Source organism: Apiospora kogelbergensis (genome assembly GCF_038363985.1).
Source record: "Apiospora kogelbergensis strain CBS 113332 chromosome Unknown utg000007l_segment0_segment0, whole genome shotgun sequence".
Classification (NCBI taxonomy): domain Eukaryota; kingdom Fungi; phylum Ascomycota; class Sordariomycetes; order Amphisphaeriales; family Apiosporaceae; genus Apiospora; species Apiospora kogelbergensis.
The window spans coordinates 1320954-1346970 of NW_027117424.1; the positions used below are offsets into that span (position 1 = coordinate 1320954).

The 26017-nt window shown below is 53.4% G+C and overlaps 5 protein-coding genes across 5 annotated transcripts; 2 read left to right on the forward strand and 3 right to left on the reverse strand.

Annotated features, from left to right (window-relative positions):
* Positions 1–174: 174 nt before the first annotated feature.
* On the forward strand, positions 175–1220 carry PG998_010781 (uncharacterized protein; the record flags this gene model as incomplete). The annotated part of the gene is made up of 2 exons (XM_066877597.1): positions 175–1032; positions 1080–1220. The coding sequence occupies 2 exons, from the start codon at positions 175–177 to the stop codon at positions 1218–1220; spliced, it is 999 nt and encodes a 332-aa protein (XP_066726651.1).
* An 863-nt stretch (positions 1221–2083) lies between these two features.
* Positions 2084–4191, reverse strand: PG998_010782 (putative cryptochrome DASH; the record flags this gene model as incomplete). Its single annotated transcript, XM_066877598.1, has 2 exons — positions 2084–3482; positions 3674–4191. Coding segments are annotated over 2 exons (1917 nt in total), but the record flags the coding sequence as incomplete, so codon positions are not given.
* Positions 4192–7757: 3566 nt separating this feature from the next.
* PG998_010783 (uncharacterized protein) lies at positions 7758–11392 on the reverse strand (the record flags this gene model as incomplete). The annotated part of the gene is made up of 7 exons (XM_066877599.1): positions 7758–9042; positions 9103–9173; positions 9292–9426; positions 9480–9730; positions 9816–10469; positions 10610–10830; positions 11160–11392. 7 exons carry the CDS (start codon positions 11390–11392, stop codon positions 7758–7760), a joined length of 2850 nt encoding a protein of 949 aa, XP_066726653.1.
* A 9209-nt stretch (positions 11393–20601) lies between these two features.
* Positions 20602–23200, reverse strand: PG998_010784 (phosphatidylinositol-specific phospholipase C; the record flags this gene model as incomplete). Its single annotated transcript, XM_066877600.1, has 2 exons — positions 20602–20779; positions 21207–23200. The coding sequence occupies 2 exons, from the start codon at positions 23198–23200 to the stop codon at positions 20602–20604; spliced, it is 2172 nt and encodes a 723-aa protein (XP_066726654.1).
* A 1859-nt stretch (positions 23201–25059) lies between these two features.
* On the forward strand, positions 25060–25448 carry PG998_010785 (uncharacterized protein; the record flags this gene model as incomplete). The annotated part of the gene is made up of 2 exons (XM_066877601.1): positions 25060–25142; positions 25247–25448. The coding sequence occupies 2 exons, from the start codon at positions 25060–25062 to the stop codon at positions 25446–25448; spliced, it is 285 nt and encodes a 94-aa protein (XP_066726655.1).
* Positions 25449–26017: the final 569 nt, after the last annotated feature.

The window sequence follows — 26017 nt, forward strand, 5'->3', positions numbered from 1 at the left end:
TTATTAACCTTGCCGGTTTGTTAGCGGGTTTCCTGCCTATCAGATAGCGGCCTTAGTGCGCTATGCTACCCGGCGGGATGCGCCCGAGACACCCCCCACTACCACCAATGTCACTCCCAGAGTAGCATCATCGCGAAGTTTTGTTTGGGTGATGCGCCCCAGACACCTGTAGCCATGATACGACCTCGACATCCGACGAACCTACGCCTCCTCCGGGCCCTCGCCCCCTCGCACTCGCTCTCGAGTCGAAATGCGACAATAGCCGCACGCTACATCGGCTATTGCGCCCAGCAGCAGCAGCAATCGCAGCCGAGGCCGACGTTGTCATCGCCACAATGGCAGCAGCGTTCCTTCGCGACCACGCCCGCCCGCTTCGAGGTCCGGAACAGTGAGCCCAACAAACCAAGCCCGATAGCAGTCGCCGCTGAGGGCCCCAAGATACCAGCAGTCGAAGAGCCAATACAGCAACAAGAAGAAGCACAGCAACAACAGCAACCCCCCGCACCTCGCCGCCGCCGTCGCGGCCTCATCTACGCCGTCGTTTTCGCCTGCTTCGGCGCGACCGTCGGCTCGCTATTCCGGCTGTCCATTTCGCCGCCACCGCTGCCGGCGCCCGGCACGCCGGAGGACCGGTACGTCATGGCGGGGATCCACGAGCGGGCAGCAAAACTCCCCATAGTGCGGGAGCTGTCGGCGGACCCGGCGTGGCAGTCGTGGCACGCGTACGAGGACCGCACCAACAGCGAGGAGAAGCGCAGGGGCAGCGTCACGGCGGGGGCTCTGTCGGGCTCCAAAGCCTTGGCGTACCAGCGCGTCTTCTGGAATCCGGCGACGGGCGAGCTGGTCAACGTCGTCTACTTCGGCGGCGGCACGAGCGGCTGGCCGGGCGTGGTGCACGGCGGCGCCCTCGCGACGGTGCTGGACGAGACGCTGGGCCGCTGCGCCATCCTGCGCTTCCCGTCGCGCACCGGCGTCACAGCCCGCCTCGAGCTCAACTACAAGAAGCCCACCGTGACCAACGCCTTCTACACGGTGCGGACGCGGCCCGTCGCGGAGGAGGGGGAGGGGGCCTGGACAAGGACGGCAAGCGCAAGAGCGACCGCAAGCTTTGGGTTCAGGGTCACGTCGAGGCCGAGGATGGAAGGGTCTGTGTCGAGGCTCGCGCCTTGTTTGTTGTGCCCAAGGGGGTTAATCTGGCCCCTCTAGATACGCGGTGGTAAGCGGGCGGCATGATACGAATCCCACACCAATTGACCAAAGACCGCCATCAAGGTTATTATGCATGACATGCACATTCTTTTACGAGGAAAGTGGTAACTCATAGTGAGCTGGCTTGAGATGGTGGTCGCAGGTAGTTAAGCAAGCAGGCAGGCAGGCAGCCGTCGAGGGTAGAGATCAGTAATCTTCTGCAAAGCAGTAATTACCAGGGCTTGTACTTTAGAAATCGGATGGAAACCGCATCTTGTTACTCTAAGCTGCTACCAAGCCTCGCTGTGTAGAAGCACAAATCAATAGAAACACAGAGATGAAACTTGAACCTTGTTATTTCGTTATTTGCAGTAGACCAAATCATTCGACCTCAAAACTCCACACACCAAGCAGCATCAGGGCATACCTATATGACATGCTTTTTAAACACAAATCTTTGCGTTTTCTCTTCTCTGAAGACCCCTGGGACATTGACAAGACGTTGGTGTCTTCAACCACCACACTATCATGCCAATGTCAACCCCTTCGTCCCCTAACGCTACGAAACGCCGGCCAGCGAATTTGCATTTGATTGGTTTGTTTTCTCATTGATCATAATTCATCATAGGGGAGTAAGCCTGATACGGATGACAAAAGGTCATTTCCGCAGGAAGGTGGTGAACAAATGATAGCGGATGGGTTGTTTGATGACCAAAGGACGGTGGTGATACCGAAATGGGGTAGAAGGCAACACCTGCGGCATTCTATACCGGGCCTGGCGCTCCATTCCATGGCATCGGCCTACCCTGGCCGTGGATTGGAGGCGGCCCGTAGTGAGTGTACGGGTTAGGGTAGAATTGCCCCCCCCGCGACCATTCCCCCGAAACCCCCCACCTCCTCTGGGAAATCCCCTGTTAGGAGGGCCGTTATAGCCTCCTCCCCCTCTTCCGCGGCTGGCGCTGCCAGGTCCACCACCTCCTCTACCGCCTCGATACCCCCCTCCGCCTCTCGGACTACGGGGAGGATCAAATTGCGGGAATTGCCTCTGTTGTGGACCGTACTGGCCGCCATAATTGCCGTGGCCGTTGGGCACACTTGCCACGTTATCAGTCCCCTCGGCAAGAGGTTGTCGTTCGGTTACGCTCTGGGTATTGGTGGCACTACGGATGCGACCATCCTTACGGCGCCGGTCGAAGGGCCGCTTCACATGCTTATTGGGTTTGCCGTCCACGGTGAAATCAATACGCTTGATGGGATCTTCGGCCATGACCAGGCCAGTCAGGTTGAAGCGGTCCCAGTCCTCTTTGGGCGTCGTGCAGCATTGAAACACGTTTTCGAGTTTCTCCAGCGCGCGCACTTCAGGGACCCAGCGCCGGACATACGAGCCTTCCTTGTCGTAGTCGAAGGCTTGCTTAACGGGATTGAAGATTCGGGCCTCGCCTCTCGGGTCGTTCCCCACCCCGGACACATATTGCCAGTTCGCCCAATTGGAGGAGACGTCATAGTCGACGAGCAGCATCTCATACCACTCAGCACCATAGCGCCAGTCGATGTTGAGGTGTTTCGCGAGGAAGCTAGCGGTATTCTGGCGGGCTCGGTTGGATGTGTATCCGGTGTGCAACAACTCACGTTGAGTAGCGTCGATCAGGCCCATTCCAGTGGTTCCGTTCCAGATACGCTGGAGAATGCGATCAACATCTTCAGCCGTTTCCGTCTCCGATTCCTCTTGGCTATCCGCTGGCTTCTTCGGGGATTTCCACTTATGGCTGTGGTCATCGCGGAAACCTGATCGATGAAAGAGTTTCGTCCCGAACTTTTTGTGGCAAAGCCGCATATAGTCCCGCCACAGCAACTCGAACCGAACGCCTTTCGACCCTTCATTTTCTCCTTGCCCGTATCCCTCGGCATCGGCAAAGGTCTCGTCCTTGCCATCTTCATAGTCGACCATTTTCCAATGGACTTGTCTCCCAGTTATACAACCTAATGCTAGCCACGCTGAAAGTTTAGTACTGAACTCGGTTCCGACGAGACCATTGCGGTTAGCTTTGTAGCCGAGAACAACACCACTCTTGACAATCTGATCAAGGCGAACAAGAGCATTGGTCTCCCCACCATTGAACGGATGGGCAGACTCCGCGTCCTCGGGGTGCGGGGGGATAGATGGTATGAAATCCCGGATTTTCTTCAGCATTGCCTCTCTAAATCCATCCAAGTCGGTTGGGACTTTGAACGGCGCCGCTTGGGAAGCAATAGCTGATGCGGGAGGCAATTCCGGAAGCGAAGCTTTGGGGGGCCTGGGTACTATCTGTCTCGGTCTTTCTCGAAGCGGCTCCATGCTCTTCCGATACGTGGTGAAAACGTCCGGCAAATCCCCCCGCATTCTCGAACTTCAGGTCACGACTACGGCATGGTTAGCGGCCACACTGTCTTCCCGCAGTCCATACGGGCTAGTGGAAAGGGGAAGGGGTATAAAAGGGCTACTCACTCATCGACAAAGTACTTCTCGTCCACCCAGGATTTGAAATCGATATTCTCGCCCGCGCACAATTTCGATATGGAACGCTCCTCCTGTTTCTCTTCGAATCCTTCTTGGGATGTCATCCACGTTGCTCCGACCTTGAATCCATCAGCCTTCAAGCCTTCGACTAGGCTCTTCAAGGTTTCGCTGAACTGGCCAACCCGGATGACAAGACCGCTATTTAGCGATTCATACGAAGTCTTCAAGTCCCAGATTGATTCGGCGACGAACTTGGCCCTGTGTGGCCCGCATCTCCAGAAACCTCCCACCGCACTTTTGGCTTCGGGAAAGGGAGAAGCACTGCCGTCGTCAATGAAGCCGGAGACCTCATACTGGTTTGGTGTCACTACACAGACGGGCAACATATATGTGTGAAGCCGTGGTCCTCGGACGTGGCGAGGTGGTGCAGTATAGGGTTGTCCGAGACTCGCAGGTCCCGGCGAATCAGGTATACAAGGACGTTGGTTTCCGACATCTCTTCCCAACAGTCTATATGACGTCAAAGGGGTAAATATATTTGGAATTCCAGTAACTCGACGGAGGCCAAGAGAAACGTCTAGCAGGGTCAACGAGGCCTAATGTGAGGTCGTGCAGGTGTCCTATATGCAAAACCTCATCCAAATGGAGAAGCCCAGGAGCGGAGACGTGAAGCCAAAGTGGCCCGCCTTGTCCGGTATATGGAGTTGCTGCGGGTGAAGATGAAGACAGAGGCAGTAGAAACAGTCGGGCTTGCTTGAACTGGTTTGGGTTCCGAGCGAGCAAGCAAGCAAGCAGGCGAGTGGGAGGCAGCGTACGGGGCCAGATAATGGAGTAACGGTATGGCCTCGGAGGTACAGTCTATGATGTTTCGAGGGGTAATGGACGCGCTGGGGGGATTTGGACTGGCAGGAGAATAGACTTTAGACGCACATACAAATTCAGGGAAGCGATCAGTGGTGGTGATAAGGGCCCAGGAATAAGTCTTGAGCGTGCATGTACGTAGTCGAGGTAGGTCAGGACGGGTGACAGGGGCGAGTTATCCAAATCCAGAATCCGGGCACACAAAACGGGCAAGCCCGCGGACGTTTCTGCTAGCAGAGTGGGAGGCCATGGTAGGGGCTTATTAACGTTTCGGTGCCCAGGGCCACGGGAATGGATGATGGTCTGGGAAAGAGTGAGATCTCGAGGAGATAGAATATCACGGCGATCGGCTTGGTTGGGTGCGGACTTGGCTTGTTTAGTAGGGGCAACACCGCACCACCGCACTCGCACTAGGGCGCCAAGAGAGCCTACTTACTGCCTACTGGCCAGGAGTGCTGGCGTCTGCTCCTGCCCTAGCAGCACCCTAGCAGCCTCCTGCGCTCCTTCCCACCCACTAAGCGGGACCCATGGGATTTAAGAACGCGCTACGAGGAACCTGCAGCGACTGGGTTTGGACCCTGAGAAAAGTCCATGACATACTGCATTTGGATCCGAGTGCACGTAATTGTGGCCCGTAGCCTGTGTGGCCGTGTTGTGTGTTGTGTGTTCGATTCGACGATGCCGGCACCGTTGCAATACAATGAGATCTCCCTTCGCAAGTATGCATGCATGTATGGGCCTGCTCGAAGCGAGAAAAAGTCATGTCATCTCCTGTCATCAGCTGCGTGTCCGTGGGAGTGTGGGTACCGCCTCACTTTTTCACTTTGATAGCATCACCAAAACCGCCCACGGGTCTGGTAGAAGATAGGTAACCTGGACAGAAACCTGGGTTACATTTTCCAATGATTCCGGCAGTCCACTCGCATGCTACGCACCTGACTAAATTCCAGGGTCCAAGCTCTAGCTTTGAACTACGTCAACGGTCGTGATCTACGATCGCACAAGAACCGTCCAATCACTCTTCGTCTCCGATGCCATGTCTCTCTCCTCGGGGTTCTTGCCTTTTGATATCAACGAGACATACACACGTTGACTTTCCTGTCAACTGTCAGTTTCAGCCTGCTGCTGACAGCTTTGAGAGTTTGTCAATGATCCTTTGCCGGCGAAAAGCCCGAATAGGACTGGCAATATGTATGGCGGGCCGGGTAGGATTACCCGAACGACCTGTTTGTCTCCCCATCAGCCGCGCCTCTCGATCAACATGGCATATGGGAACTTCCCGCATCGCACGAGCAATTCGCCATCTCCATTTCTCTCAGGCAACAACCTGCATAACTGGTCAACCCAATCCGCAAACCCCACGTGCGTTCTGCAATTTATCCAGATGCAGATGCCGCCAGCTCTGCAGGAGTATCCATGGCTGAGATCGCTGAGATCGCATGGCGTGCTGTATGTCGGTTAGATCTTGTGGAAGATCTACTAATATGTAATCGGACTGGCAGGCGACACCCCCCAGGCATCCATCCGTGGGTACCACAGCATCTGGCACTGCCAACGCATGTCCCATCCATTAGCCGAACCGAAATCTGAAATGCGGCTTCGAGTGAAAAAAACAGAAATACGGAAAGCCATGCGGATTGCTAGTCTGTCTTGGTTGTCTCGACGGCTGACCCAGAACCTACATAACCTGCAACTTAACAAACAGGCGCAACACGCGCTTCGGGACGCTTGGGGGTTCCCAGCCCTCGTACGGCTCAAGATGCGCTCGTTTGAGCGGTGAACACCAGCCCGGCCACAACGGTGATGAGGGAACCCTCTACCTTGGACCGTCTATCGGTGCACTACTCGAGTTTTCGTGATGCTTTTCCGTTTGCTTCCGAAGTCGTGCCACGATTGCTATCGATGCGGGTTCTTACCAAGCGAGCATCGCAACAGCCAAGGGCAATCTACTGCCATTATCATGGCTAATGTTCAGCAGACCTGTTCAGTCACAACTATTATTACCCTTGAACTCTCTTGTAGACTGCAAGAGGGCTTGACTGAGTTATCCAAACGTTCGCCAATTTTGCCTCAATGGTACACTTGATTATCTACTACTACTATTTTGAAGCAAGTTACTGGGCGTGGGGGGCCCTCTCGTTAGGATACGTCTTATTGTTAGCACGTATGGCAACTTTGAAGTTTACCCTTGTCAGGCATGTCGCGCGCCGAAACTGTGGGTTTGACGTGAAGATATGGCTAACCAAAATCTGCAGTGGCCGGATCAGCTATGCGGCTCGCAACAAGCATGTTCCTTCAAGCCTTGTCGTCGATATAAAGCTCGCAGACTGAAAGTACAAATCGGCTCGACGCCTTTCGCTGGACCAACCTCCGGCCACGTTACCCCAGGTTTTCCCTCTACAGCATGCTTACGCGCATGCACAGCGAATCTCATCTAAGACGACATGACATGCTCTCCACGGACGGGCAGGCCGAACCGGCTTGTTTATGTGGTGTCACCAGTACCTGTAGCCGGTCATATATCCATCCCTCCAATGGACGAACGCTGGAGAAGAGGGGATGTGAATGCACACTAGAAAGAAAGGTCACCCTTTTGTGATGTGCTCGACGTACACTCTGTCCTTCTGCCCTTGTTTGGCTGACCTCATGGTCTGAAACATCCGCGGTCAATAACCAAGGTACATACAGCTCAGTGCACCCGATGGAGATCGTTGAATGACACTCAGGATGGAGTATCTATTAATCGCCCCCTTTCTCGAGCATTCTGCGTGGCCTAGACGGATTGCCAGAACGCGGTTTGGTAGAGATATCGAGGTTATCAAACTGCTCGCAGCAGGAAAGTACGTCAGTGGCTGGTTGCCAGTAAGCATCCTTCAAACACTGAGCCAGCGATATCTGAGTGAGACCGGGCAAGCTGGTAGTCCAGGGACGCCCGCATGTACCTTATCCGCCTGGATAACAACGAGAAAGGTCGGGGCATGGTAATACTTCGGGACCATCACGAAGAGGATCGGAACACACTTAGATTTTCACCATCCTATCTGCCCCTGCTCAACTTATGAGGAAATATCGCTGACCGTGTAACCCACTATATCCATCCACATTATTACATCTGCCTAGACAATAAACAAGGGCATATAGCCGTGCTGAAGAAAGCCTGTAGCCATAGAATGAAAACGCTTTTGCTCTTACTCTGCTCTCCCACCCAACGTCAAGATGGAGTCTCACTTACGGCCCGGCTGGGGACCCTCGAGGGCCGTCCAGCGAGCCCCGTCCCCAAATCGCGCAGCAGGTTCCCCAGGCTCTCGACCAGCGGCGGCAGGGGCTCCGAGCGCATGGGGTAGTTCTCGCGGAACACGTTGCGCGCGATGTCGAGCACCATGCCCGGGTTGGACAGCGACTCGGCCGCCACCGCTGCTCCTCCATCGGCCGCCGAGTTCAAGCCCAAGCCCGTGGACAGGCCCGGTACGCCCTTGTCGAGCTGCAGAAACGCGCGCGTCTCGCGGCTCTCGTCGCCATCCAACAGGACGTACCTCGTGGGTGGCGGGGGTGGCATGATAGCCGCCGCCGTCGCCGTCGACGCGGCCCCGGCCCCGTGAGCAGCATTGGCCACCCCGTCTTGCTGCTGCTGCTGTTGGCCTTGCGTAGAGCACGAGCACGACAGCAGACCATAGACCCAAAGGGTCAAGGAGGCGAAGTAGACGGCGATGGCGTGGAACCCCCGCAGCGAGGCCGGCGGCAGGGCGCGGGCGTGGCGGAAGACCTGGCCCGCGTGCCAGACGGCGTAGCGGGCGTCGCGGCTGCCGGCCCAGGGGTCTTCGAGGATCATGGCGGCGTGGCGGGCCTCGTCCTCGCCGTACTTGCCCGCGAAGCGCTGCAGGTCGTCCGGGTGCACGTGCAGGATCATCATGAAGAGCTCCACGAGGATGGAGAGCTGCGTGGCCGTGTACGTGGCCGTTTCCCGGTCCCTGTCGGCGGCTCTCCTCTTCCTGCTACTGCTGGCGCTGGCGGCGGCGGCGGTGGCGGGAAGGCTGCTGACAAGAGTGGAAAACTCGTTGATGTCGCGGTAGAGCTCATGGTATTGCGAGTTAAGCCAAAGATGGTGTGTAGCATTTCGCGACGAGCTCGTCGTCGGATTCAGCCGCGACGCCGCGGCGGTGCCGTGTCCGTAGAACCGAACCGCCTCCCTGTATGAGGCGATTTGGCCCCAGAACCCATAGAGCACAGCCACGTAACAGAGTTCTACGTCGATGAAGTCTTCAAATTCCTCGAGGATCGTCATGCAATTCATGATATCTGAAACGCGAGGCACGGCAGTGTCGGCAACAAGGTACTTCTTGCGAAGGTATATGTCGCGCCACGCCTCGGCACTGGTGGCTCTCCACAGGTCCCGAGATGCAGGTAGGCTAAAACGCAGTTCCGTGTACGTCATTAACGGGTTCTTCTGCAACGCAATCGATGCCTGGACATCGTGACAGTACATGTGTAGAACAAGTCTAATACAATGTTAATATGACTGTTGCATACGCAAAATAGTTAGGGCGGGCACGACTCACCTCTTATAAGATTCTCTTTTGATGAAGTTGCGCCACTTGGATTCGAGAAGCTCTGGGGGGGTCTGATGGAGCTGGAACCAGAGCAGGCGTGTCTGCAGGGGCGGAAAAGGCTCCAGCTCGTCGTAACATCTACGTAAAAGAGTAAGCAGGGCCAGATCACGTCTTGAGGGGATCATCAAAGTTACGAACTGTCATGACAGGCTGGACAAAGCTCTCAGCAATTTCCATCTTGCGTTTGAAGCCACTCCATAAACCAATATCCAGTATTTGCATGAATGCCTGTAGGCATTGCAAGTCCCGAGTGTTTGCGTTTCGCGATTCGAACTAGTGAACAACGTGAGATTATGTCCAGGAGAGGAATTACTGTCAAAACATACGAGTACAGATAGGGACGACCGGACAACTTCCTGAAGTGCAAGTCCGAATTGCCATATCGAAGGTTCGGCTATGAAGCCCGCTCCGCTGGCGACCAGAATCGCCAATAACTCGGGCATGGCTGTCGAAGGGTCCAACGAGGCTGAGTGGATCCAATTGTCCGTCTCATACTCATCGTGGACAAAGTGCGTCTGAAGCAGATAATTGAGCAGGTCGAGGGATGGGAATGAGGGGACCTTTCCCGGGCTCTTGTCTACATGGCACACATTGGGTTAGCAAATCCATTTCTCACTCGGGAAGAAGGAGGGAGAACGGGCGTCTTTGAGAGGGACCCTTACGCTGTGCCAGCACAATAGCAAAGAGCCGATCTCTATCCGCAAGCACCATCTTCAAGCGCTTAGAGCTTGACGCCAATAACTTTTCATAGGCTGGCGACCCGGCAATACTCTCTTCGTTGACCGGGATGCTCTCGGATTCCCGAAGAGCATTATCTCTCGACTTGGGCTCCCAGAGCCAAGGAGATCTTTTGAAGGCAGCATGGCCTCTTGATGGATCCCTCGGTAACCGCACGTGTCTAGCCACCGAAGCCGAAGCGGCCGAGGAAGATTGGGGGCTTGGGCCTTGGATATCGACTTGTGGTATTGTGTAACTATCGAAGTTTAGATCCCACGAGGTAAAGTCCATGTCTTGGAAGAAATTGTTGTGCGTGTGGTTATAGAAGAACATGTCGTCGGCCGCCGGATTCATGATATGGTGGCCAGTGGCATCGTCGTAAGGCTGGAGATATGCGGTGGTCCCAACATGCATGGTGTCTGCTGGAGCATCTTCCATCTGCGCATATGGGACTGGAGGCGGCAGATTTGACCTGGAAGACCCCATATACTGCTGCATTGACACGTTGTTGTTGGTTTCAATAGGCTCTTGGTCTGCTTGGGACATGTTGTTGGCCGACTCCGGGCTGTCTGCAATTGAGCTATCTCCCCTGGCTGTCCCTTTACATTGTTAGCACAAGTCGGTAGAAGATGGAATTATTGTTTCATATGCCTCAGGGCAGTGGAATAAAAGAGGGGTAGTAATGTCACGAGGACCATCTGTTATGGTCTTCTCCAAATGGTCGAAATCATGCACGCACCTTCACTTGGCGTTCCGTAGGTCAACGTCTTCCTCATAGCCGTCTGGCAAGACAAGTTCTTGTTTCGACACCGGCCGCACGGTTTCTGGTCGTCGCATTTGGCCTTGCTTGCGGCGCAGTTCAGACAGGCCTCGGCCGCCCGGTCACTTCTTCGTATCACCGGCCTTCCCTGTGCTTGGTCATCACGGTCGTGGGTTGTCTCGTGCCGCGTCAAGAGGTCGCTGTCAGGACAAAAGGGTTCATCAGTAACCCTTCTGCTGTCCTCTCATCATGGTTGTTTGTGTCGCAGCAACTGGAAACGGCAACTGGAAGCTGGGCACACATACGCTCGGTTAAACCTCTTGGGACATCTTGAGCACTGATACGGCCTGGCATTCTCATCTGGCGCACGGGGTTAGATGAACCGATAGTCATGTAGCGCGTGAGAACACGAGTGGGATTGGCAGGACTAACGGGATCGGAGATGTCTCGTCAAGTGGTCAGCTCTGCGATTGACGATACGCGCGCACAGTCAGCTTGTCGCGAACTTGACACGAGTGTAGGATCACACAGAAGGGGCATTCGGAACCTTTCGTAGACGCGCTTGCAGATGTGGCAGACGTGCGCCGGGGCTGAAGGAGATGCGTCGTCGGCGATCTTGATACGCTTGGATCCCCGTCCCGACGAGGGCGGCGGCGGCCGTGGTGCATCCTGCGGAGAGGAGGCAGGCAGGAAGGTGCCCAGAAGGAGGTCCGGGCCGGCAGCGTCACAAAGTATGTCAATGCCGTTCTGCGGCTCGCTCATGGTAGAACCGGGCGACGCGAGCAGAGACCTCAACGGGGGGCTCTGCGCGGGCTTCCAAGAGGGTATGGGAATATTGGAGATGAGGGTGAGTGAAGATGCGCGCGTCGGGCAATGTGGAGGCGGGGGCCCGGGACAGGTTATTTGCGAGACTTTCCTCTCGGCAGAATGACGTGGGGAAATCCTGGGGTAAAAGGGTTAGGAGTAATGCACCATCGCCTTTCCTCCCATTGGTCAGCCACCAGGGCCATTGCCGGATATTAGTCATTGGTGTACTGTTAGTCAGTTTGTCTTTTGTCTGGGTGGAAAACTAGCCAGGAGCTTATTATATTAGTATTGCTATCGTATATTGCAGGCTGGGCTTTGGTCGGGGAATCTCGAGGCTTATCGTCACCCGATCTAAACGTATCAGTATGAGACGGCATTCCGGTGTTTTCAATCCTCGATGTTCAGCAGTATAGTACAGTATATATCCATAGCTTGTAGCCAGATGGAAATGGCCATGTTGTTTGCCAATTGCCAAGTCTGGGTCAGCTGTTTGCGTTCCATTGCAGACTGGAGCGAGCTGAAACCCGTGCCTTCAATAACCCAAGTCTTAGCTTTGAAGCCTGCGCCCAATCAAGGCTCAACTCCTCCGATTCGACGAGTCACAGCAAGTAGCGTTGTTCCAAAAGCCAATCAGGCGACGGGCGGCTTCTCATTCGCCCAGCTGTCAAGGGTCACGATGTGCTGGATGTGTGATAAGAGGCTAGCGCGTGGGGGGAGAGAGAACAGGAGAGCTGGAGCTGCGACGGGTGGACGGGGCCCCAACGAGCACGTGGGAAGCGGCCGTGCCGTATGCGGCCCCCTGGGTTGCAGAATATGCACGGCAATCCGGGGAAACATACTTACATCATATGCCGACCGTCATGCGGTCTGCGTAAAGACCTCGTATGGCAGGCAAAGGCCTAGTTCGTATAAGAGGTGCCGCGCCCCCTATCAATAGTCAACCAGAGGTGGAACGATTATGTCTGCCCATCTGTCGCAACCCGTCATCGCTCGAGCTAGTTCCACGGACCTGGTTTAACCAGTACGCGTCAACCTGAGATGTCATCTATCATTCAAAACCCACCCGGATGAGACCCGAAACCTTCTCTGCTTGGGCAATGTGGCATGGGTGTCGTTATAGAACCACCCTGGACCCTGAGAGCGCAACCCTAGCCAAGCAGTAACAAGTGCGCTCACTGTCCCCCATGGTTGTCTGTGTTGACCTTCATTCTATACCTCAGAAGAAGGAAAAACGCAAGCTCATGAGACTGTCATTTCAAAGCACCAAGAGTCTAGTCACCCGAGCTGAAGGGAAAACAAGAGTATTTTAAAAAAAAGCAAGAATAAGAAAGAATAGGAAGGCTCGGCGATCGGAGATGGACGCAACATCAGTTATCACCACTCGGGCCGTGGTCGACTGGGCAAGCTACCTATAACCAAGTACCGACCAAGTACCACATATAGGTTTCCGTGCAGAATACCGCAAGTCGCATCGCTATAGGATCATGTAGATGAGTGCTAGTTCACTCAACATAAGTTATGCACAGGGTGGCAGCTCTATGGCAATGCAGATCATTATAGATTACTTGACAGCTCTGTATCTGAACTCCTGGACAGCACAATGTAGGTGTTGCCAGGCTACCTGTTGAGGCAGCAGAATGCCTGGGAAACCGCAACGATGATCCTGGTGAATCCGCCTCAATTTACCATCCCGGGGACGAGGGCTCTCTTGGTGCTGCCTTATTTCTGTTTGCGCCAAACTGTACAGAAACGCCTGCTTTTTTTCTGCCAACTGAGCTCAAGCTCCATATCCATTAAACGAATAACAAAATGCGTGATGTCCGTAAAACGCCCCTTCCCTGTATGCCGGAAACCAACGACGACAATGAGAAACCTGGTATGAATGTAGATATATGGGAATGATACTGGCTCATAACGTATACTAGATCAAGGTCAGTCCCACATACTCGGTTTAAACATTCAATGGCAGGCGCGGGGTCATGGGTTTTGTTACCAGAGTCACAGCTACACCTGTCTCAATAACACGGAGTGCCATCATTGGGGCAGGCTCTTCCGCGGAGAACCCAGGTGCCACATTTCGGGCATTGGATGCTGGGAGCCTGGTCTTGATTTAGCAGGTAGACCAACACATATTGTCGAAAGAAGGTGGCATACTGTTCCGCTATTGCCGCTGACTGGACGCTCGACCGGCTCTCCTTTGCGGTCAACGAGATAGCTTGGGCTGGCGTGAGAACACATGTCTAAAAGCTGGCGGCGAGGTGGGTGAGGTTATACACTAGTATTGACAGTGTTGGTGAGAGATTATAAGGATGGCAGATCAGGTGTATGATAAGAGGCCGTCTGGAAGGGATGGAAGGCACCGAGGAGACTATGGCGAAGGAAGAGACGTGCAGGATGGCGATAGGTGAGGGCGGTTCAACGAGGAGGCGGACCATTATTTATAAGTGTATGCTTTACCCACCGGCCGAGTCCCTCTCCCAGGTAGGTAGGTACAAGACTAGTAGAACAAGAGAGAAAGAGGTTAAGGGGGAAGGAAAGTTGAGCTAGATCGCCAGAAGGTTTCCGCATTGCACCGGTAACGGCTTGTATGCTTTTCTTCCTGCCGCTTCATACGACTAGAAGGGGAGACCTGATTGGACTGTACCTATCCGACATGCGATATGAGAGAGACCATATATCAAAGTAGTATGGGACCACGTCACGGAAGGCTAGCCACAGACTCGACAGCGACCGTGCTGCAAGAGCTGGAAGAAACAACACCTACATGATGGGTGCCAAGCCGTCAGACGAAACCCCGAAGAGTAGTACATGGAGACTGGGGATGGAGACGGGCAAAGAGAAGGAAACCGAGAGACGAGCGCGAGAAGCAGGCCAACGGTGGGGTTGCTGGATTCCGCAATTAGGGACGATCGCACGATAGATTCGGATACGATTCCGTCTTTGCACAATGGCCTGGCTTGCTGCTGATTTGAGTTACATGGCGCTACTTGTCTTGTCAGCTAGGCGTGAGTGCCGGGTACCATGAACCACCCGACGCTCGAAGCGTGGAGTTGCTTGGAGCCCTTGTTTTTGCTTGCTTTTTTCTTTCTTTCTGGAGCAGCAGAGAAAGATGGGCAGGCATGGCATACGGCGGCCACCGGCGTCGCGAGATCTAAAGTTCTGAGTGGGGTTTATTGTCAAGGGGTCGGTGGTATCTGGGAAGGGAGCTATGTACTAGACTCGGAATTCTGAGACTGCAAACAATGGGATGGATCATTGGCATTAGTGGCCTGGTCCAGGGCAAAGCTGGCTGGTCGTTTCGCGACCGGGGGCGTGGTCGAGAGCGAATGTGATAGATCATCCCAAAAGTTGGGTTGTACCGTACATACTTGGGATGATGGATCGATAAAAGAAAAGAGCCCAAAAAGCAAGCAGAGGGGAGGAACAGCAAGCAATCGTTCGAAAATAGTCGGAAGCTATACCAGACAGAACCCCGCCATGCCGTGACGTTCCGCTCCCGAGCCTCAATCTCGTGGCAAGGCAAACCGAAGGCGTCAGCACGGAGAAACAGTCGATGGAGGAACAAGCCCCCAAAAGCGTTATCGACCAGTCAGAAAAGAAGACTGCCCGAGTCAAGACCTACCACCGAGTATATGAGACATCAAAGAGGAATTACCCGGCTAAGAAGAACGTCATGCCATACGGCGTTAGCCCTGTTTCGCCGCCTCGCTCGGCTTCCGCTCAGAAGTCCACCGTGAAGCGAGTTTCCGCTTATCTTCGAAAGGATAAGAAGAAAAAGAAAACCACTACATCGGTGGCTTGTGGTAGGCATGCGGTGCTCAATGATCGGAGCGAGGGATTGTGTGTATTTAGTTGGCAGGCACAAACTCCAGACAGAAGACAGAGCAGGAAAACATGTATCTATCCCCTGCTGCGCTGCAACCCAAACACCTTGGTCGAACAGACGGCGCAACCGGGGACCCGGGTCGCTTGGGAGGCAGAGTTGGGGGAAACTCCCAAGATCTCACAATGATCGGGTTTCCGGTAAGCTGCCCACGCGCCACGCCTGCCAATCGCCTTCCGCCTTCCGCCTTCGCGGGGCTTGGTTGTAGCAGCGAGCAGGCAGGTAGGCTGGCAGGTAGGCTGGCAGGGAGGGGGGAAGGGAGGCAGGCAGGCAGGCAGGCAAGCAATCAGAGCGACATGTACTTGATTTACCTGGCGTCAAGGAAGACGCAATTATAGATTAGTCGTGGGTAACAAACAGCGGTCCGTTCATTGGGTTTCCCGCAAATCTGCATCGTTCCGAGTGGCCGAAACGGGCGGGCTGCGAAGCAAGAACGGAAATAAACTATCCCATAATTGATTTGATAATTGGTGAAGAACGATATGCGACGTGTAATCTTTTTTATTTTATTTTTTTCCCTCCTCTTTCTATCCTCCTGGCCTTCGAGTCCTCGTTCTTCCTCCTGTCAGTCTGCCGCCGCTCCCTCGTAATTTCTCGCCGTACCCAGAGGTATCCAACCCCGCCAAGCCGTTCGTTTTCTTTTTCGCTGCGTTGCATGCCGTTGACACATTGACACACGGTCTCTGGGTGACATGGTTGTATCTCACGTATCTTGCTGTGCCTCTCACATCCTTCCTTGCGTTTGGCCAGCCTTGAGGGGGGCCGAAGGGCAAGAGAAGAAGAAAAGCCTGACGACGCGGTGGGTTCATGTCTGTCGTTATGTATCTTCAAGGCTCAACTGCAATGCCTCATGTGCCGCAAGCATGTGTTGGTCTCCTCCTTTCCTTTCTTTTCTGCCCTATGTAATACTTAGCGGAGCCCATCACACCACCGCGTTCAGCCGGTCAAAGGTTTCAGACGGGGCTGGCCTGCTGGAAGCTTGTTGTTGAATTCCTTCCAATGCCCTTTTGTTGTCTAGTCGATATGCAGATGCATACCTACTACCACTACCTGCCTATAGGTACGGTCTATATCGAGTATCGCTTCAGACTGTCCACTCAACACGCTTGTTATTTGTTTCTGATGGGGAAATCTTTACCGAAACGCGATGCAAGCAGTATAAATTGCTTGGGCTGCCGTTCCTCCACACCCTGACCAATCGTGGCTCGGCCTTGGACTCCATAGTTACACCGAGAAGACCTCTACATCTACATCTCATGTTGCCTGTTATAGAACTTCTGGTAGAATATAGCACGCCCAGCAACGTCTCTTCACTTCAGCCTCTGAACACCCTGCGAGATACAATGGCTCTCCCAGTTCCCACCTTCCCCCTCGGCAACGCGCCGAGGCGATAGTTCTCGTTCGATTGAATGTTTCTATCTGCCCAGTACTCTGGAGCAGCACCGTCTCAGCAAGCGAGCCCTTGTACCTTCCTTGACGTACAGCTTCCCACCACTCTCGCCGTGATACATACACAGCTTACCCGGATTGAGGGTTTCCACCTGGCCTCGTGAAGGTTGCCCGAATGGAACAGGCCGCTTGCCAAACCTGATACTTTTTGAGGGCTATCCGAGTCAACCATGTTGGTTAGATATGATCTCTCATGGCTGTTATTGCAGGGGGTTCTTAGCACGCTGATCCTATCGATTGCCCGCTAAAGCTGCATGTGGGATGAGCGTACAGTTCGCTCCGGTTCACCAGACTCCGGCGTACTGTCTGCCGTTACGTGCACAGCTCTGGCCGTCAAGGTGAGCCTTTCTTTTTCCTAGCCAAAGCCAATGGAAAGCCGAGGCTCGGGCGCAAAGGCAGTGGCGCAGGAAACCTTCTTCATCCAGAAAGAAAGCAGTTGCTTTTACTCTTTTAGGGTTGTACGCTATGATGCAGCGAGAATATGATATATCGCAATCATTTGGGGCCAGTTTGCTTCGAAGCCCTGGCTCCCGCCGTTCCTAGCGTTCCCTGAGTAGGAATGCTGGCAGCCACCCCCAAGTCACTTTCAACCGGTGTAGTTTAGTTCGACTGCCGAGCTGCACCATGCTGCCAAAAACAACAAAATCCCATGCGAGATCTGACGACATGTCAGTACTCACCTTGCCCACGCGGCGTCGTTCATGGCAGACACTATCATTATTCGGGGCCAGCATGACTCTTTTCCCTCAACCCTCAGACATACATGGGGTTCAGCTCTCATCCGTGAGACGCCCGCCTCGAGTCGAGACCTCTCGATGAGCCAAGTACGGCGCCTGTCTACTTCAGAGACATGTAGCGAGAATATTGCTTCGCCGCTCTGTTCCCTATTCTCGCGCAGTTACAGCTCGGGCATCGACAGCCACACCGGTATCACACAGCCACGGATGTTCCTTGGCGTGCAGGGAGCATCTGGTTGCGTGCAGATTTGACAGGCCCAAGTTGCTGGGACGAACAAGCATTCCCTCCGACCTATCGTGTGCGTATTACAAAAAAGCAGAAAAACAACCTCGTCCTGCGTGGAATATCAATGATCTGCGCGAGAGAAGGTGCCACGCCGGCGCGTCGGCCCATAGGCACCATCCCGACCCTTTACCCACCCCCTTCGTTGTCACTCACGTTTCGGCTTATGTGTCTCGTTCGGAGATTGGATTCTGATGTATTGTTTTCTGATATATCGCATTCTTCTACTTGGCAAGACTGACAGCTAAAAGCCATCTGTCCAGCGAGAACAATGGCTTTACGTCGACGTCACAAGAGGAGAGGGAGCGAACTCTCCGAGCGTCGCGCCCATGGAGAAAAAAGCTTAGCAACGGGGGGATGTGAAGTGCGATGCATTCCCCGGAAGCTTGACTTACTTCTTTGCTCGTTTGAGTCAAACTCTTGCAACGGCTCTGTTGAAGTTATCTCGAACAAAGCCGTTAGCCTACTGCCCAAGGGTCGTGGGTAACACACCGACAAACTATCCGTCTGTGTATAGTGACACGGCGTCTCATGTTTGCATATGCAAGCTACCGCCGACATGCTTAATTGCCCACTCATGTGCTGTGTATCCGTCAGCCAGCTTTCCCTCTGATGTTGCTTCTCTAGCTTGTGAGGCGTCTTGATCCGCCCAGGGTCTTTCTTTCTCGGCTGAACCGAGCCGTACGTCAAGTGGACAAGTAGGTCTTCCCATCCCCTCACACTCCTGAGTGGCCGGGCCTTTCCGTTGTTTGGTAATTTGGTCTGGACATGAATGAACTATATTGCAAAGCACATAGTTCTACCCGGAGCGCTTCCCGTCTCCCCACCGCTGCTTTCCAACTACTGTTCGTCTGGCCGTCCTAGCTGTTCAAACACCACGCCATGTGGAACGTACACAAACATGCTGTATCTCTACACACACCGTCCATGGGGCTAAATTCACCGATACGCTCCCCTCGGGTTGTGGCGTCTGTCAGCTGGGCTGCCAGGGATACGCAGCCGAACAACAATATATTGGGTGAAGAGAGAGGAGCGGATCCTGACAAAAGAAAAAGCAAAATGTTCATCCTCGTTCGCTTTCACACATAAACGGTGATTGATCTGCAGCAGCATTGTGTACTTGCAGATTATTTACTAGCGATGCAAATCATAGTCGGATTGATCTTCGTTTTATCGAGATCCCCTTCATAGTTTCAGCCTTCTGTTCAGCCGACTGGCCACCATGTCGACGACCCGCGCCTATGGGAGGAGGGTGGAAAGGGGGGGTGAGCTGAACATTGGAATCCATCCCCTCCGGTCCTGCGGAGTACCACATATAAGTATATTCTTTCTTCCAACGGATCGACACATTTTTGCTGCTTGCTCCCAGGCATAGATTTGACAGGTCCTCGTGTCGTGGAACCCTGTGCTAAGCAGCCTGCTTGGTATTTTCTCCGCCGGCGCACAAGGCTTACCTCCTTCCTGGCCCCAAGAAAGCGTGCCCCCAATCCAATGGCCACTCAGCTTTTGGCCCGCTGTGTTTTCGTGCTACGTGTTATCCAGCGCCGCCGCCCTTGGCGAGAATAAAGCAGTTGGGTATAGGATGCATATACATGGCGCCTTTCCTGTAGCCTTATGTACTATGTAGGTGGATGAGAGGTAGGCAACAGCTGGAGAATTTGGCTAGGAGGCCACCCCCGTTTCTACAACAAGAGAAAAAGCAAAAGCAGTACAGAGGAGTACAACCGCCTATTGTGTTGCGCTTGCCCAACTTCGTGGGTATACCCCGAGGATGGGGCCCTCCCTATGATGCCGTGCGTAATTCTTACACCAGGCACCCCAACGCCCTACCCTGGTCGTCCCCTTCCCCTCTCCCTTCCCCATATAGCCCGGCCCATATGGGTCGGGATGAGCCGTCTGACAGCAGCAGCATCATCCGGCATATTCGGCTTTCCTGTCTCAAATCTAAGTTCTGGAAGTAAGTAAGCAGGCCTGGGGGATGTCTCTGAGAACGGCAACAGTAAGCTACATGCACAGATAGCGACATACCGACTTACCCACTGTACCACAGGCTCACCGGATGTATAATATGTAAGCGAAGGAGGAACCATATCCACAACCTCTTATGCATACTACCCCCTGCTTGGCGCGAACCTAGCCCCTTCTAGTCTTCTTTGCGAAACTTTACTTTACTAGTAGAGGGGGAGTGGGAATGGCATCGTGCTTATGTGTAGGCCCTTTGCTTAATGGACATCACTATTACCGACAGGAAAATTAGAGGAAGCCGAGTCACGCGAGATGTGCCTATAGCAGGAATTTCATGATAATAGTTATTCAATCGATATTGATAGTATGAACGTCGCGGTTTAGTCCGCTTGCTTATCTGCTCGGATTTCCGCATCGGGAAATTCTCTTCACCCTTCACTTTCCCTTTTTCTTGCTGTTCTATGGCTTCCCCGAAAGGGAGGAAGATGACACATTCGACATTGAAGTTCTAGCCTCGAAATATCACCCAAAAACAAAACCCCGACAGGCCGTTGTACGTATGTACTTGGGACCTGTTGTTCTACACCAAACACCGTACAAAAAGGTATCCGTTCTCCTTCCTTGTATATCATACGCCCCCAGACTCCCAATACAAGCCAGCATATGGAGGATAATCCTCCTAAAATACAACAAATAAGCAAGCAGCAGCAATGACGAAGCGAATACGACCCGGTCAGGATGGGGTAGGTACAGGAATAGCCATTGTCTGCTTGTGCAGCAACCGGATGCCGAAGAAGAGGGAAAAGCGGTAGGGATAAGACATCTGTCCATCTCTTGATGGTAAGAATCATGATAACACCTTATCGACACGAACCAATAAGACACCCTTGGTCGGGTTACCTTTCGGGTCCTTGAGGTGGATGAAGCGATAGCCTGTTCCTAGCCGGTCAAGGCGGATACAGGCCCAGCACGCAAAGGGGTCGCGAGTGATGGGGAGTCGTGAAGCCCCGTCCTCGATTTTGAACCTGAAGAGAAAAGCCACGTTAGCCAAGCTGCCCAATTATCCCGGTTGGGTTCCAATATGGGAAAAGAAGAGGGTTCTAATGCAAGAGAATCGGTGCACAGCAGTAGGGTGGCGAGTATGGCGACAATCGCGTGTGCCCGGTACATGCCTCGTGTCTACGTCCACAGGCAGCGTAGGCACCTGCATGGGTGATGGATGCTTCCGCTGCAGGGCGGGCCGTTGCGTATGCCAGCACAACCTCTTTCCTCGCTTGAAAGCCAGTCGCACATGCTCCATTGGCTATTGGGTCAAGTGAAGACCCAGGGGTTCGGACGAATGTAATGCAGTGCAGCGTGGCATACGAAGCAACAGGGAATGGGAATGACAAAGGAGTGGGATGGTGTGTAACAGGACGGCGTTCCATTCCCGGGAGAAAAAGACATTCTTACCTTACGAAACTAAGCTGGTCTACCACTCTCGGGACCCCTATGAACTCGAGCAAGTTCTTGGTGTTTCCGAAATCGGGATGGTCAGACTTCCCGGATACTGTCTTCTGCTTCAAGTCGTCGAGCGGACGGGCGCCTCCATCAATAATAGAAGCACTAGACCGCTCCTCGTGCTTCTCGACGTGTAATTCGCACTTGACAAAGGGACGGAACGACCTCGTATTGCCATTAGCGCTGCCGGCACCCTCGGGCAATGGTATATGTTGGCCGGCGAGGACCGTGATGCGCAGCGTAAGCGTCCGATGAGGGATGGCGTCAGCCTGTGAGGTCGACAGGTCGTCACTGCGGTACCCGGGAGGTTTCAACACCCAGCCGTGCTCACCTGAGAACATGCCATCGTTGAGCATCATTGCCTCGTCGGTGGATTGCCAGTTCAACGCCACCATCTGCACTCCCTTGCGCCAGAACGACGAGGGATCGCAATTGGAGGAATCGAACCTCAGACCCTTTGGAAAGGCCCGCGTAAAGTAATGCATGTTATGCGTGAAAAGCTCTTGGGGCTTGGTTTGATGAAGCTCCAATATCCTCGACTCACTTATTGAGAATATATGGGAGGGGATTTTGGCCGCTTGCGATTCAAAGCTCTTGAAGTGCTCGCTGTGGGTGTACACCCCCAAAGCACCCAAGGGCTCTCCAATGAGCACTTTGGCTTTCTTGATACTCGATCCGCCCATGCTTCTATCGTCCTCGGAGCATGACGCATCATCCTCGATTGTTGGGACAGGTGCCAGTGTAGCCATTGGAGCAGGCGCATCCGGCTTGGCGGGCTTCTTCACCTTGACGAGTATTTTGTTGAGCAGCTGATCGAGCCTCGGCATCCTATCCTGTGGGCAGTCTTCAAATGGCTTCTCAACCAGTACTCCATCCCATTCTTCCTTCATAATCTGTACCATAAGCTCTTGCTGCTCGAAATCCGCATGCACTTCAAGGCTGACGATAATGGGCAGGTTCGTCGTCTCGAACGCAGTCTCGCGAACCGCTTGGCAAACCTCCCTGAACCCGATCGGCCTAGTTAAGGTATACCCGTGCATTACGATAGGTTCCGTGGTTCTGAATGACTGTCTCGTCGAGGTCCTCTCCAATCGTTCGGCGAGAAGCGATGGGTCCAAGGATGATGAGCTGTCTTTTGCTGGGAGGTCTGTTGCTGAGATGTTTCTTGCCGTTACGTCTTTTGCCGAGTCCCTTGCCGAGCTGTCTTTTGCAAACGCAGCAGGCGCATCTTGGCTCGTGAAGCTTGGGGTGCGACTCCGAACCTTCTTTTCGCCCAAGAAGTGTTTGCTTGTCTTCTCAATCCTCTCCTCTATCGCGTCCTTCCAAGTCGCTGCAGCGCTGTGCCAACTGCTCCCAGAGAGATGCCGGGCGTGCTGCGGCTTCGATTGAGTCTTGGAGACTACCTCTGGAGTTGAACTTGGCGAGTCTCCATTCCAGACATCGATTTCTATACACCGGCAGCCCCTCCGGAGAACCTTCCTGTATGCCTCCGCGCTGCTCTTTCCTGCCAGCTGGTTCCCGGATAGGTACGTGTTGTGACTGCTACTGATGAAGTAGTTGCTGATGGGCTTGGTGAGATCCTTCTCTGAAAACGGGCAAGGCTTTTCTGCCTCTAGACCGAAGTGATTCCACCATTCTCCCAAGAACTCTTCGAAATTGTAGGAGTCGCGGTCGAGTTTCGGTGCTTCTTCTCCCTGTTCGTGAACGAGGAAGTATTCAAGTTTCTTTCGAGATAGCTGAGGGTCCTTATCCCGGAGGTAGTCGAAGACCTTCCTCAGATGTTTCTGTATCGGGGCGCTCAGGTAGATAGCCTGCCTTCCGTCGGCTGTGCCGTCGCCCGGGAAGTGTATGGGTGTTGGCGCAGTGAACTTTGTCAGATCTACAGCTCTCTTAAGTTTTTGCAGATGGGCCTCAGCGGCGGGGTTGAGGGTGAGTTTGCGGCGCATCGTGGTGTCATTTTGGGTCGAGTCTTTGGACGATTTGGATACCTGCAAAAGTTCGTAACATCAGTCTCTGGCATGCGACTATACCCGTGAGCAGGACGTAAGATTGAACGTACAGAGAAACACATATGGTATTGCTTCTCAAATCAAGTGACAAACCAACCAGCGAGTTGCAGGTCGAGGTTTGTAGAAGGCAATAGGGAAACCAATTTAAAATTCAACGAGGATGCGGTTGGTTATATGACACGGCAAGATCTGAAGAGACGCGTCGGATAGAGTCGAGACGGATCGTTTGGGAGGCTTATATGCTGAGCAGGAAAGAGACGAGCAATGCACAATACAAGACCACTTAACGGAGTAGTTCAAGGATAAGTAGAAGAGCGGCAGAGCATGGAGAGAGCTCGCCGGGCCTCGTCAAGATAATAAGATTGAGATGTAAGACAGGTTCAGCTCTCAGCCGGGGTGGTTAGGGATGGTGGAGTGCAGCCTCGCCCCGCCGACTACCCAGCGGACAGGGATATAGCACTGAACAGGTGAGTCTGGCTTGGAGTTCAGGCCCCGAATGGTGTAGCGTAGCGGATCTAGAACCTTCAGAGGACTCCTATTTGGGCGTTGTGATTCTCGACCTTATTAATAGTTCAAGCCTTGGCTCTCTGTAGGGCTGTGACGTGGAATGGGTGTGTCAAAAAAAAACATATCACTCCGTCCATGTCGGGATTGCTTTAGACCATCATGCCCAATGCGAGGGACAAGACCACCGAGGTTGGGAGAGAGAGAAGAGATGAAATGTTCGACAAACCCCAGCCGGGTCGCCTGCCAGCCAGTCGTTCTTGTTGCTGAGGGCGAACCAAATGCTGACAGCAGTTCATGTGCGTTGGATACTACAGAAATTGGGGGCTGAGCATCAGCAAGTCAGCGCCGTTACATCCACCGTCAGCATCACAATCCACTGGCGGCCCCCAAATATAGACTCGAAGTTGAGCTTGAACATTGATGTCGACAATAAAAAATCTGCTTTGCCGCTGAGGACCTCATGCTCGTGTGTGCAGTAAACCGATCCGACCGAAATCCACTGATGAACGTATGTTTAAAGGGGGTATCAATGCTTGGTTGCATTGCCCCCCGCTGATTCGTCTCGATGACTTGCGTCGAGAACAGACATGGCTATTTCTGTTTGAAGATCGACGGTAAACAACTGGTTTACTGGGTGGATAAGCGTTGCTTGTATGATTGCATTGTTTCGTGAGACCCTGGAATTTAGAGCCAAGCCAGTGCAACGTGCTTGGATAGGCTCACTTTGATATGGAGAGCACTGGATCTTGCCAACGCGGCCTTTTAAAATACGGGATATCTGCTATCATGCGATTTGCGCTTTCATCCGTTTCAAATCGCGCCCAATGTGATAGGGTTCAATGCTATTATGTGTTGGTTGGCCTTTGTCAACTTAAGCATCCCTCACGACCGCCTAGCAAATCGTTTGGCTGTCGGGTACATAAATCATTGATAGACGTATTGGAAGGCTTGGAAGAAAATGGGATTGTATTGGACGACCGTCCAGTGGTGTGCTCTGCCGTCCATCCAGCTGAGGCTGAGCCCCATTGGAGACTACTCCAATTGGTAAGACATGACCAGCCCTTCCCTTACGAGCTGTCACTTGTTGTTTGCATCGCGTGTGGTTGCATTCTCCGTGTGCCGACGTCACTGGTGGAGGCGTTGGCGTAAAGCCGTCTATGAAGCGCATCGCACTGCCCCGAAAGCATCAAATGCTCATCCTTATTTCCGCACCTCGACAATTCTCTCTAAGAAGTAAGGGATTCAATACCCAATCAGCCTTCTTGTAATTCACAAGCCGCATCTTCGCAATGCCGTCCAAGGCTCGCAAGGAATATGAAGAAGAAGTCCGCTCGTGGGGTTTCTCCCAAGTCTTTACCTGGACTGATGGGCCGTACGTAAACAGCCCTCGCCGGATAGGTTAAAATGCTGCCTATCGCAACGTCGTCTCGAAGGAATCAAACAAACGAAGGCTAACGTGAAGAATGTAAATTCCAGCAACGCGCACTATAGCCCTCATTCTCACAGTGGGCTAACCACGCACCTGATATTGAAGGGCCAACTGACCATCACATACCCCAACGATGCACAGCCCGAGAAGAAGACGTTCTCAGTCGGCGACCGGATTGATGTCGAGGCTGGGCGCGTGCATGAGGTCTGGATGGGCGCAGAAGGCTGCACTTACGTCATTGGAGAATAAGTAGGCTGGGCTGGAGCCTGCATGAGAGGTGTACATGAGGCCTGCATCCTGCATCGCAGCTAACCAAGACTGCGAACCGTTTTGTCAGCTTGTTCGTGGTGCGACAAGTGCGAAGCGTCCAGGAGAGTGATGACTCTTGAGACAATCTGAGCTTCAGCGAGTCACGCGGCGCTGCTGTAATACAAATCCACTGCGTGTCCAAAGCCGCATGAGCTAGAAGCATCACTGAATAACAGATAGGGTATTACCAACCCCGATTGAGTGGTGACGAATACGACCATTTTCAAGGCTCGGATTCAAGGTCGCTGTTCGATAACAAAACTGGTCAATTGATCAAGCAGCCCATGTTTATCGGTGAAAGAGGCCGGCAGAAGACTTGATTACCTTCACAAATGGGTGTCAGTTTTGGAAGGCAACCGACCTTCTGCAGCACACACAGAAAAGGACTTCAGCTACCGATATCTTGATACTTATCAATTGCAATATTGGCTGGGGGGACTTGAAGGTCCGGTAGGGCTTATGTATATCTACTCTACTGAGTAATCTTGACGAGACGGAGGGATGCAACT